At 47.1% G+C, this 13,907-nt stretch overlaps 1 protein-coding gene across 3 annotated transcripts in view; it reads right to left on the minus strand.

Moving 5' to 3' along the window:
* Positions 1-13,907, minus strand: part of CREBBP (CREB binding lysine acetyltransferase) — a 66,896-nt gene that overhangs the window by 35,399 nt on the left and 17,590 nt on the right. For all 3 annotated transcript variants that reach the window (XM_081840384.1, XM_081840383.1, XM_081840382.1), the window contains 8 exons: positions 9,662-9,911; positions 5,999-6,112; positions 4,967-5,215; positions 4,146-4,242; positions 3,445-3,567; positions 2,924-3,041; positions 2,222-2,414; positions 620-673 (listed from right to left, as the gene is read on the minus strand). In XM_081840384.1, the coding sequence (XP_081696510.1) occupies positions 620-673; positions 2,222-2,414; positions 2,924-3,041; positions 3,445-3,567; positions 4,146-4,242; positions 4,967-5,215; positions 5,999-6,112; positions 9,662-9,911 (1,198 nt within the window). The remainder of the gene's footprint in view (positions 1-619; positions 674-2,221; positions 2,415-2,923; positions 3,042-3,444; positions 3,568-4,145; positions 4,243-4,966; positions 5,216-5,998; positions 6,113-9,661; positions 9,912-13,907) is intronic.

Raw genomic sequence — 13,907 nt, forward strand, 5'->3', positions numbered from 1 at the left:
GCTGGCTTTTCCGGGAGGTATGGGAAGGGACAGAGGGCAGCCTGTCAGTCCCTTCCCCCACCTCGTGGAAAAGCCCCCAAGAAACGCACACACGCTCCACGCGGCTCTTTAAAGGGAGTGCTGAGCAGAGCCTCCCGCCTGCATTCACTCCATAAGACGCACACACATTTCCCCTTACTTTTTAGGAGGGAAAAAGTGCGCCTTATGGAGCGAAAAATACGGTACACGCACCATTCCCTTTGGATAAAAGGAAGTGGAGCTGAGAGGGAGCCAGTGTCACTGAAAAGGTACCTTACCCCCTCTCTACGTGGCGATTAGTGAGGGGCATCTGGGAATAGGTGCATTCTCCCCAGGACTGCTACCAAGTTGCACTCAGGGACCCCCTGGTTCGCTCTGGGTTGGGGGAAGTAGAGCTCAAGAAAGCCAAGCTTTCTGTATCCGCCTCAACGGCTGTGCCCCCCCCCCCCCGCCCGTGGCATGCTCTCAGTCTACTACCTTGGAACAAAGGCTCAGGTGAAAATGTGGCATAGAGGAGGCAGGATACAACCCCCCACCCCCCCAAGAGGAGACTCGCAAGAGTGAGGCTAAGGAAAGGAGCAGGTTAGTGCAAGTTGAATACCTTGAGACCCCTGCATGCGGCTCAGAGGCACATTCGGCATGGACAGAGGCCCATCTGCAAGAGGACAAAAGCAGCACGGTCAGTTCTTCCTTCGCGGCTTCATTCAGCACAATCTTCACTTAGCAGACAAATCAAAATGCTAGAAATCAAACTGATAGGGCTGCAAACTTCAAATAATGTGTAGATTAAAACCTCAATTAAATAGAAAGCCACCCTAGTTAATTAGGCATCAAGTTTGTTTGTTTGTTTTAAAAAACAAACACTATTTTTAATATCGGAGCCTATCAAAACGACAGCTGACAGGCCCCATCTGAGAACAGGCCTTCCCCTTTCATTCTAATGCCTCTTCCAAGATGGTGCAACAGACGCATATGCCAATTGAAATGACTGAATCTCACTGAGCAATCAACTCAGGGGTCTTTAATCAACAAACAGCCCTACAACGGACTCCAAGTGAGCTTTGGGGTTGTAACTGTCTTCCGAGGCCACCAACCAGGGTGTCCTCCTTACCTGCCTGGTGTGGAGCAGGGCCGCTGTTTTACAGCAGCCCTGGACTTACCAGCTGGTTGGTGTGTGTGTGTGTGTGTGTGTGTGTGTGTGTGGTTCCGGAAGGATGTGCGAGAAGACAGTTGCTCCCCTCCAAGGAAAGTAACCTCTGGGGTGCTGCAGAGTTTAGTCTTGTCTCCTGCACTGCTGAACACCTACATGAAACTGCTGGGGAAAGTCTCTGGATGTTGATGGCACCTATTTAATTCTCCTTTTCCTCAGTGATGGGTTTCCCGAATGAAGACAGTAATGGGGTTTATGCTAAACCAGGTCCATCCATGTAAGAGGGGATGGTCAGAGTCTGAGCTAGTGAGCTGCTTCTGCTCATACTGTCCTCTGAAGGGAGACGTCTTCATTTTGGCCATGCTCTCTCTGGGCTGCTGCCCCCTGGAGACCCAGATAGAACTCTCACGATCTTGGCTGGTGCACCAAGGGCATTCTCTCCTTGGCAGACGGAAGCCTGTCACTGCCACACCTTCCACAGCATCTCAGCTGAACTGCTGTAATGCACAGGGGGAGGGGGGGCAGCGTACCTTATGGCAGCTCAGAATGGCAAAAAAACCAACCTATTGCGAGAATCTACAAGTATGGAAGACAATGCCAGTCCTGCAAGAAGTTCACCGGCTAACAGTTTGCATCTTGGTCAATTCAACATGCTGCTTTTGATCTTGACAACAAACCACCCTAAATTCAGGCCCTCTCAAAGAGCACCTTCTCCAGATATCATCCTTCACAGAAGCTACCTGGACATCTGCAAGGAGCAGGGCCTTTTCATTTGTGGCACCTTCTTTTCAGACTGTTAGAAGGCAGGAAAGTACTTTTGCCTGGGAGGGCCTTTGAGCTTTAGGGGATGCAAGCACGCTGCTGCTCAACGTGGCTTTATAAACATAGTACTTTGCTTTCTGGGGTGATTTTATTCAATACTGCTTTTTCTTTGTGTGTTATTATTGTAACCCAATTTCTGTGCCTCGTGAAAGGCTGAATGGTGCGCCACAGATATAGAAGCTGACCCAGACTTCCTTGCTCCACTTGTCCATGCCTTTTGGGAGTACTTACTGGGAGGTCTCACAGGCTGGGCTTGTCCCACAGCTGCCGCCACCTGTGGAATGCCAGGAGGCTGAGTCCCGGGAGCCTGTAAGGCTGGCGGATTACCCAAGATCCCTTGCTTATGTAAACGAGACCTCCGCTTCTCTTCTAGCTCCTTTTGTATTTTATATATTTTCTCTGCCAATAAATGGTAATATTCATCCTAGAAGGGGGAAAATGTTAGGATTAGGTTTTAGAATATATTAGAAAAAAGCAGCAAGGATGACTGATTAACACTGGCTTAAATTTTATTTTGCATGAAAGGTGATCTGAAGAGTTCTCCTTCATAACTTGAGTTTTAGGAATCTGAGCGCTATGCTGTGAAGACCAAGACACTTCCTGGAACTTGACCAAAAAGTAGACTCTTCGACAAAAGGAACAATGGCTAAGTTGGCAATAACAAGGCCAGAGCCAGTCCCGCTTCTGTCAATTTATGAAGGCTATCTCTAGTAAGATTACAGTATTTTCTTTAACCAGTTGATCTTCCTGCCTATGGACAGGAAGACTTCGAGGCACCCATTGGTTTGCTGAACAAAGGAGGCGCAGCACTCAAGATTTCAGGAATTATATAATAATCCCAGGCTGTTTCAGTGGAGGAACACAGTCAAAAGGAGCCACTTTCAGCCACACAGGACTTCACAAGACCAAGCTCTTGTCTGGTACAGAACCTACCCTACTGTTAGCTGATTCATACATATCCCCTTCTACTTTCCTAGCGTAAGCCACCAGATTCTCCATCCGGCGATCTTTCAGTGCTGCTGGGTCAGGAGTTGGGAAGATGGCTTGCACGCTGCAGAAAGAAGAGACATAAATTCCATCACGAATGCTGCTGGAAGACCTGGGTAAACCTTACTTTCCCCTATCTGCCCACACCATGCAAAATGATTTCAAAAGCCCAGTTTTCAGGTAATTGGGAGAGATTCAGTCTTCCCCTAGGATGGCATAATTGAAATTGATGATAGTTACACCCTGAGAGAAAATGTGGGTCTAGGGTTGGGTTGTTGAAAATAAAAACATAAGTGGAAAGAATGGAGAATCTTCTTAAACCAGTTCTGACTGTAACCCTCCAACCCCCCCGAAACCTTCAGACCCATGAAACCCCCAAACGCCAAGGAGCAGGGCTGCAGCTCTGGCAAGACTCTTGCCCTGCCCTGTCCCGCAGCAAGTCGGGTCCACCCACGTGACACACTTACAGTTTGTGCACTAAGTGATTGCGCAGGTCCTGAGTGACATGCTCGTGCCAGGCTTTCCTCACCCCGGTGCTTGAAGGTGGTGCAGCTGTGGGCATCGAATTTGTGCCATCATTCATTAAGGAGCTAAGAAAGAAAAGGCAGTGAGGGAAACTCTTGAAGCTCTCTGTTGCATTCCAGAAAAGTCTTGTTTTTAAGGCTAAGAAATTATCCAGTAACTGACTACAACAGAGCAGGTAAGGAAATTCAAGTGCAGTTTTGCTTTTTTTTTTTTTTTTTCTGTATTTCATATAAATATTTATTAAGGTTTTTTTTTATAAAAGAAATGCACAGATAATAAACAGCATTGGTTATATCGTAACATAATTTCATCGTTGAAAAGTTTTTCAAGCAAATTATCAACTTGTTTGCAATCTTATATCCAATCATTTAAATATAATCTAACAATTCTCCAAAAGGTTTATGTTTTCCTTAATCTGACTTATCATCAAATTCCAGTCTAATTTAGTGGTGGCCAGTTATTTATGATCAAGCGCAGTTTTGCTTTTGAAGGGAAAATAGAAAACAAAGAACTGAGGAGTTACTTGGAAAAGGTGACTATGAAACAACTGGGAGAAAAAGAGTGACTAAGGACTAGTTATTTCTACAACTGAAAATAGGAATTATGTGTAAACACTCAACAACCCTTTAAAAACATTTCTTACTTTGCTGCCCCAAGTGAAGTCGGAAGCGCAGTTTCTGGGATCATGCTAGGTTGCTGGTCTGTTATTCCTCCAGCAGTCAGATTCATTTGATTAGTTCCTTTGGAATAAGATTATCCCTCGTTTAGTTCAGAGGAAATACCAGTCAATTCACACCATTAAATCACTAACATTTTTATATGTACCGTAGGATAGATCAAGCAAGATCCTTAACTGTATAAATAGTGGTCCTACCACATGCACTATTTTAAATATATGTTTGTTGTTGTTTAGTCGTTTCTGACTCTTCATGACCACAACATGGACCAGAGCACGCCAGGCACTCCTGTCTTCCACTGCCTCCCGCAGTTTGGTCATTTCCAAAGTTTTAGTATATACATTACACCTTTTCCCTTACAAGTCACCTCTCTCAGGACTTCCCGGTCCATCTCTCCTTGGCATTCTACTCAAACAGTATTCTGCTGCAGATCCTTTTCTTCCACCCTATTTCATCTCATATATTTACCTTGTTGTTGTTAACTGCGGTTAACAGATTCACTATTCCCCCCCCCTCCAAGTTCTACACCAGGAAGGATGAATCTGTGGCACAAGCGTGGGTGTCAAGGAGGACAAGAGAGAGAGAGAGAGAGAGAGAGAGCGCGCGCAAACACAAAAAGGGGGAGGCTCCACTTTTTTGCAGTTTGTGAATGAGGCTGCAGTTACATTTGCTGTTGTATTTCTAGTAAGATTTGTACCCCCTTCCCCTCCACGCCTCCCAAAGCAGTTAACATTCGTTTGAAACCCCACCCCCACCCCCCCCCCGTCCTGCATGCGCCCGCACCTACCCAGTGCATTCATGGTTCTCATTTGCGGGTGAGCCTGGGGCTGGGCGGCTGGCTGGCCTTGGGGCACTTGGGGCGCCTGCAGGGGCGCCTGCTGGGACTGGTTGCCATAGGGCAGGCCAAGAGCTGCGTAGGCTCGCTGCATGGAACTGGGGTCAATGGGGTTCGGGTTGCTCAAAGAAGGAGTCGTTGCCTGTCCCGTGCCAGAGGCAATAGAATTCTGGATGCCACCAACTGGGGATCCCAGGAGTGCTGCAAAAGAGGAGGACAAAAGAAGCATGAAATGCTGTTGGACAGAGCAGAGGAACCTGGCCAAGATGTTCTTGGATTTTTAAAACCTTGACTGAATGGCCTTCATGCCCTGCCTTTCCTGTAAGAAGCTTGCGGCCGTACATGGTTCTCCACCCCACTTATCCTCACAACAACCCTGGGGTGTAGGTGAGGATGAGATGGCAAGGGTCTTGAAATAACTCTGCCCTTCTACAGACTGGAGAGACCTGGGCCAATGATAAGAACCACACCCCACTGCCACACACGACTGAGGAGCAGGCGCATTAACTGACCCTTGCTCAGTTTGTGTTTCGATTGCTATAATTGTCATCCAAGACACCTGGCAACAAAGAGAGATCTTTCTAGGGATTCTTCTAGATGCTGTAAGTGGAATCCAACATAGTGGAAGTGGACTTGTGCAACCTTTCTCCTCAGTTCTGCAGTCTTACAAGCATGCCAAAACCATCTCTGGGGGGTGGGGTCCCTCAACCCTCCACAGCAGATTGTAAAGGGGTGCTGGGGGTGTTGAAGGCAGGGGGAGAGATCCCATCACACCTTCTCATGTAGAGACGGCATGAGAGACACCCTTACAGTTTTATGCATGATTATCTCAACTTGCTAGCGCAGGTTTGCGAACTAGCAAATCACAAAAATAATCAGAAGGGGAATTAGGCTGGCATTACATTTACACTGGACTTCTTCAGGGCAGAATCTCCTAAGTATGTATTCCAAACCAGACTTTTCTGAACACTGGTGAATACGTACGTTGCTGGTTTCTCTTGTCACTGGCATTTTTCAATGGGAGACACACAGGACAATCGTGCCGCGTGCAATTCTTCCAGTGGGATATGATCTGACGTGACGATGCACAGTGGGCAACTAGGACAAGAAGAGAAACCATATGCAACATCTTTATAGTTCGAAGGATCTCAGTTCCACTCTGAGGTCACCTGTTTTCTCCAGTAAATGCTGCAGCATTTGAAAGTTCACATCTATGAACAAGGAGCATTACTGGAAAAAGCAAAGCAGACAATGCAGCAGGAGAACATTCTACATTGGTGTAGAAACGGAACACTGACAGTGTCACCTACTAGACTAATGAAGATAAGGGGACACAAATAATTTCCTTATTCTATTTTATCGTTTTAAAAAAGGCTGTCATGACTAAATGGTCTCCTACCAAAGGTAAGTAACAGTAACTTATAAAAATGAAATATTTGAAAGATGCTTCATCTATTTAAAGCTGTTTAGAGGTTCTTGGCAGGTAAAAGGATATATCTAAATATGCATAAATGGCAAACTCAAATAAGATTATTAAACATTAAATCCACCTTCCATGACCATAATAACATAACCCTCAACATGCCACTCAATTATAATGGACGGAAAGGACAAGAAATGCAATTCGTACACACTGCACAGCTGATATCCCAAAGATATGGACTCAGCACTGATGCTTCGCCACCAGAAATACAAAAAGTCAACCTCAGAATTCTTAGCAAGAGAATGCCAATTGAGCTTAAATCCACTCATAGGGCTTTTGCAATTGCGCCCCCAAAAGGGAGTAGAGATTGTGTCTCAAAAGACCAGGCCCCATCCTGCAACCTCAGCCCCTCACAGTTCTTCCAAAGCAACAACACACCCCACTTTAGCCATTAATCCTTGAATAAATGCAATGTGATGAAACAAAGGTGGACATTGTGAAGGAAAATGCTACGGACACTGTAGAGGGAGTTCTCCTTCCTCCACTGAAGGCCCAAGTCTGTTTCTCCTGGGCAAACAGATCCAGAGCAGGGAAACTGAGAGCAGGCAATGTTTTCAAGTCCAGACCCCCCACTCTGCTCAGGCAATACTTCCACCTGGACTAGGAGGGCAGGGCCTGGGCGGACTGCAGTTTTTGTTTTATTATGTATTCTAATTATTTTTGTTTTGTTTTGTTACGAACTGCCCTGGGACCTTTGGATGAAAGGTGGTATACAAATTTAAACAAACGAACAATAGCAACAATAACAGGACAAGTCAAAGCCCTCCATGCCATGGCCTGCACAGTTGGCCTTGGGTTGCAGTGCCCAGGAAGTGGCTCCTCCGTTGTCGTCCCCCCACCACAGTGGACTGCAAGCTGGACTGGGATAGGGAGAAGCCCCAAAGGTTTGAGAAACAGTTTAATACAGACATTCTTCAAGCCTTTCAAGACCACTCCCACCACCACCAGCAATGCCTGGTCTCAGAGAACCCGTCCTGGAGCCAAGTATCTTAGCTGCTCTCCAAACATCTGCTGCGTGCCACACTTCTTCCCTGCAGCTTTGGATCTTGCAAACAAACACTGAAACAGGAATCACAACGGGTTTAAAGCCTGTGCAAAAGCAGAATTCAGAGGGAGGTCTAATTCTGGCTGCCATGAACCTATGAGGGAGGACAGTGGTAGGCTTGGTCTGCTGGGGCAGCATGCCACTGTAGGAAGGCCTTACAAACCTTTCGTTACTAGTCAGCTGCGGGGGAAATGCCTGCCCACCACACGAACGGGGACCCTGGCCTCACACTGCACTGCCATCTTATTGGTAGGCAAACTTTTTGAAGTCAAGAGTCACATTTCTGGAACAGAAAAGCAGCCTTCTTTCCCTTTTGCTCTCATATCCTTTGAAGGATTGTGAGAACGCTCTCAGTGAAATTCACCTTGGTTTCAGCAAAGCATTAGACAAAAATCTCCATGACATTTGGGTTAATTAACTGGCTAAAGGCAGGGTAGATGATAAAAACCATCAGGTGGGTTCACAGCTGGTAAAAAAAGAGTGCTCCAGAGGGATGCATGCCCAGTCGGGGGGAAGTTCCAAGGAGGTGCTGGAGGCTGTCGTGGGAGCAGCCTTGTCACATTTTTATCAATGACTTAGATCAGGTATGTCCAACTTCCCAGAGACTGCAATCTATTCCCAGTATGAGTAGTCTGCTGCAGCTACAAAAAGAGGCCAATACAAGTTTAGGCTGCTTCAGCAGAACCACTGTTTCTAAGAAGAAGCATCATGGCACACCTGTACCAGCACAACCAGGCGCCTTCATTTGCCCTAGCTGCAACAAAACATATTCCCCCCATATCGTCCTCTCCAGCCATAGCAGGCGCTGTAACTCTCCCATGGTTTGACTTCACCCCTGTACGCACACTCTTCCACTGTCTCCCGAGACAAACAGATGCCAACCAGTGTTTCTAAGTGGTGAGAATTAACAGGCCCACTTTATTCTGCATTAGTAAGACTGCATCTGGAGTCCTGAGTCTAGCTCTGGGTGCCACACTTCCAAGAACGCAGGCAAACTGGGATAGGTTCAAAAGGGGAATGAAGTTCGTTGGTAGTATGAGAAACAAGTCTTATGAGGAAAGGTTGAAGACTGAGGGGAGGCATAGCAGCCCTCTTCCAACCCATGAAGAGTTGTCCCAGAGAAGAGAGCAAAGAGGGAACACGCAGCTTTAACAGCATTAAGATCAATGGGGTAGATTTCAGCTTAACTTTAGAAGAGTAGGAACAGCTTGGCAATGGAAGCAGTTTTCTGGGAAGGGGGCATCCAGCAGAGGGTGGGCAGTCATCTCTTTGTCGTGTGTAGGGAGGGGGGGGGAGTCTAGCTCTGGATCTCCAACTTTAGCAGGGGGTCAAGCTAGATGCCTACGTGGTCAGGGTGGGACTTGTGACCCCAACTTGCTCAGCCTGCCAAAGTACTTCTGAAAGGATCCGAGTGTCCTGTCTGTCTCCTGCAGCAGGTTTGTTGCAAGACCTTGAGGGCTGCAGAGAAAAGCAGCAGCAGCAGCCTGGAACCTTCTGATGAGGCCAACAGGTGTGCTTCTAGAGGCAATCTCCAAATCAATGCTTATTATCCCATCTGCTTCCAAGTGAACCGAGGCATGGGGAGAGTTTCACAAACAATATAGGCCTAAACCACAAGGGAGGGAATTAACCCCCAATGCCAGAAGCCCTGGAGAGCTACCTAGTCCCTTTATGGGCTGGGCTGGAATTGGAGAAGTGCCTCCTGTTGCAATAAAGTCAACTTGGCCATGACGCTCAAACTGAAGGAGGCCCAGTTACAGATAGGTAGCCGTGTTGGTCTGCCATAGTCAAAACAAAACAAATTCCTTCCAGTAGCACCTTAAAGACCAACTAAGTCAGTTCTTGGTATGAGCTTTCGTGTGCATGCACACTTCTTCAGATACACAGAATGTATCTGTGTATCTGGGTGTATCTGAAGAAGTGTGCATGCACACGAAAGCTCATACCAAGAACTGACTTAGTTGGTCTTTAAGGTGCTACTGGAAGGAATTTGTTTTGTTTTGATTAAGGAGGCCCAGTTTCACTGACCAGAGAGAGGGACACAATCGTGCAGAAGACAAACAGCCGGAGAACCATATACCACAGACCTCCTGACAAGGTTTTAAACCCTTGCTCTTACCTTGACAGGCCTTTCCAGCTTGACAATGTGTCATATGATTGAGGACATTTTTCATGGTTCGGCAGTGGGGAAGGGCACATGGCCGCACCTCTCCGTTGGCTTGCTCTCGTCTCTGACACTTGTGAGCATGAAGTAGCAGAACCAACTGTTGCTGAATAAGTTTGCGTTTCTCAGGGTCAGCTGTTGGCCCAGCTGCCATTGCCTGCGTTGGTACAATTCCCACCTGCTGTACCTGGGTTTGCATTTGAGACTAAAAAGAAAGACAAAACATTTTTGTATCACCTTACGAAGCTTCACTTAGGACAGAACAACTTGCAAACCAATCTTATTAAAGAGCATCCCTTTGATCACCATCTCAAACTAATTTGCCACAACTAACAGCCACTAAGATTCCACCATTTTTAGCATTTACTTTGTGGGAGAACTTATAGCTATGCACTCTACCCTGGACATAAATACTCAGAAGTGTCAGTAAATTCAATGGGAACTCCTGAGGTGTGCTGTGAACCAGGTGTATGCATGATTCTAAACATGTTGCATGCAAGTCTTGCTCCTTTCAATGCGGTTGTCATCCACATGAGATTAGATGAGAATGACTGACAGTTTAAGCTACTTTGCCTCCATCTGAAAGCACCTGTTGTTGTCTACTTCCACATTTGTTGCTTCCCCTTTTAATAATATTTCAGCAGGCAGTATGTTCTCTTGCTAAATTATCACCAAATCATAACTAGCACTCCAAGCAGTTCAATGTGGACCACCTCATACATACTTGGAAGTCAATTCACACTTCTCCAGATCACATTTGTCAGTTTAAAGCTGGTATTTTAAAAAGCTTTCATTTTTAGTTTGGGAAACAGGCAAACCATTCATGCTTATTCAGCAAAGAAAAAGTTGCTGCCGTCCCAAAGAATTAGAGATATAGAACAAAAACTGCAGTGCTTTTCCTGGGCCAACTATAGCTGGCATAGAAGTGTCCTAACAGAAGCAGGCACTGTTCCTCAGACTTTGCTAAGCATGTTCTGCAGGTAAAGAGAGCAGTACACTCTCAGGTCAGCAGGTACTGACTGGCCCAACGTCGCCTTCTTTTGAACAAGGCAGTTTCTGAAGGGAGCCCATCCGCTTCACTTCTGAAGACACATCCAAAACCCTGACCAATGTGGGGATGACCCAATGGGGAAGCTGCCAAGCCCAGCAGCCCCACCAATGCTGGGGCTCTAGTGTGCAAAGAGACAGCTTGCTCTTCTCTGCTAGAGGCCTCCAGCTCCTGCCTTCTCAGCAAGTGGAAGAACAGAAAGGCAGGGAACCCCAACGTTTCTCCTTCACTCTACAAAAGCAGCACCTGGCTCCTCCTTGGTTTGGAAAATGCTCACAAGTAACTTCAAAAGCTTTAAGGATTGGTGGCTCCTGCAGGCAGCCAGAATCTGGACCATTTCTAAGGCCTCAGAAAACCTCAGGCCTTGGCCATTATTTTATTATTATTATTTGCTAAATTATTTATTAAATTTGTATAGCGCCCTTTGCCTGCAGGTCTCAGGGCAGTTACGATGTAAAAACACAATATAAAAGTATAAGATACATAATAAAAACAAGCACAACCCAATAACCTGTGCCCTTCCCAACACATTTTAGAAGGGCATTGGGCATCAATCAACCCAAGGCCTGGCTAAAGAGGAACCTTTTCACCTGGCGCCTAAAGGTGTACGATGAAGGTGCCAGGAGAACCTCCCTGGGGGGAGCATTCCACAAATGGGGAGCCACCACAGAACAGCAGGAGAAAGCGTACGGGGCTGGATCAGGAAGGGGGAAATGAAGAACACTGCCTCCTCTTATGACAGTAGGCCCTTCTGCTGAATCAAAAGCTGTTCTGTGACATGGATGGCAGCACTCGATTTAACATCAAATATCATTTATGTTCATATATAGCACCATCAGGGACTCGGGTGGCGCTGTGGGTTAAACTACAGAGTCTAGGGCTTGCCGATCAGAAGGTCGGTGGTTCGAATCCCCACGACGGGGTGAGCTCCCGTTGCTCGGTCCCTGCTCCTGCCAACCTAGCAGTCGAAAGCACGTTAAAGTGCAAGTAGATAAATAGGTAGCGCTCTGGTGGGAAGGTAAAAGGCGTTTCGGTGCGCTGCTCTGGTTCGCCAGAAGCGGCTTAGTCATGCTGGCCACATGACCCGGAAGCTGTACGCTGGCTCCCTCGGCCAATAAAGCGAGATGAGCGCCGCAACCTCAGAGTCGGCCACAACTGGACCTAATGGTCAGGGGTCCCTTTACCTTTAGCACCATCAGTGTGCCTAATGCTTTAGAGCAGTGGTTTTCAATTAGTGTGTCGTGGCACCCTGGGGTGCCTTGAATGATGGTCAAGGGTGCCACGGGCAACCCTGGCCTCTGTCCCTCTTTCCTTCCCTCCTTCCTCTGATGCCCTCTTGCGTCTCTGCTTCCCAGAGGCTTGCACAGTTGTTTATTGCAGCAGCCCCAGCGACAAGCTCTGCAGGCGAGTGCTGCCTCTGGGGCTGGCTAGGGGGTGCTGGCTGCCAGGAGCTGAGGTGGCCTCAGAGCGAGCAAGCAAGCAAGCAGGCAGGCCAGGGAGCCCAGCCAGCCAGTCCACCAGCCCCTGGGGTTGGGAATGGACAGACTAGTGGGAGGTCAGGCAGGCAAGCAGGCAGTGTGCTGGCCTTTCTTGTGTGGAAGGCCTGCCTGCCTGGGAGCTGAGTGCCCAATGCTGAAGGGGAGCCTTTCCACCATGTAGGCCTGGCAACGCCCACTGCTGCCTCCCCAGATAAGGTGAGGGCCTCATGTTCTCCTCTGGACCAGTAAGGCTGGGGGCATCCTCTTCCCAGGCCCCTCTCTTTGGGGGGGGGGCAGCTCAGAGACCAGGGGCAGCAGCAGCAGATGATTGCAGGACTTCCAAGGAGAGGGGAGAGGAGAAGAGGCTGCCAGCTCTGGGGTGACATAACTGGACTCCCAAGCTAGGGTTGCCATTCACCTGGAATTTCCCAGACATAGCCGGGAAACAGCCGTCAGAAACAGTGTCAGGGTGGAAATCGCTGAAATGTCCGGGAAAAATCTGGACGTATGGTAACCCATGTTGAAAGTGTAGATTTTGGTGAAATTCCTTTAAAACAGGAGCTCAAAAACTAAAAAAGGAGAAAAAAGCTCAACAACTTTGCCAAAAAAGCACTCAACAACTTTTGTGTCCAGATTTCCACTTTTTGAAATATGGCAACCCTATTGTAAGCCCCAGAGGGGTGCTGCAAAAAGAATATAGTTGGTCAAGGGATCCACTGACTCAAAAAGGTTGAGAAGGAGGACAGGCCATTCTGTGTTCAGGAGCAAACCCTCTAAAATGTGAGAAAAAGAGGCAGAGGAAGGGGAAGGAGAGGCATGAGAAAAGAGGGAGGCAATGTGTGGTTCTTCCAGCTGCGCATGCTTAAGATTACACACAGTGCATGGGAACTAGGGGGAGAAAATGTGTCTTGAAGAAGCGTTTAAATGACAAGAGGTGGCAACACGTGAGGAACTCCAAGCACTGGTGGCCGCAAGGGAGAAGGGCGAGCAAAGATCAGAGCTGGAGAAAGGCAAGGTTCTGAAGGCAAGACAAGGAGCGTGAGGAGCAGCATCTGGGAATGGGATTTTAGGACAGGTGTCAGGTGATCAGAGAGGTGAGGAATAATTTTGGCAGCAGAGTGCTGAACAGACACAAAGAGACCAAGGTTAGATAACGGAAGACCAATGAAAAATATAAGGTCCATTCCCCACCACGTTTTTCTTCTGACAAAAATGTAATTTTTTTGAAATTTTTAAAAACGATCAGTAAGTCTTTTACCCACTTGCTCACATTCAATAACACACACATACGTACATGTGAAAATTGATCCCTGGATGAAATATTCAGATATCAATCTAAAAATGAATACAGCTGATTCTTCATTTTCCATGTCGCTTAAATTCTTAATGGCAGCATGTAATTTAGCCCTGCAGTCATTAAACCCAATTCTCTTTCAATAAAACTAAAGCAGGGACCCACCCAACCCACTCAGCCATTTCCTTTCTAATGTTGTGAACAGCCCTGAGACCAGCAGGTATAGGATGGTATACAAATTTAATTAATTAATTAATTTTATAGGGCTGCATTATCAGTGTTTGTTTTGTGGTCTCTAACTGTGCCCAAATACACCTGAAGAAGTGTGTATGCACATGAAAACTAATACCAAGAACAAACTTAGTTGGTCTCTAAGGCGCT

The sequence above is a fragment of the Podarcis erhardii genome (assembly GCF_964252035.2).
Source record: "Podarcis erhardii genome assembly, chromosome: 14".
NCBI lineage: Eukaryota > Metazoa > Chordata > Lepidosauria > Squamata > Lacertidae > Podarcis > Podarcis erhardii.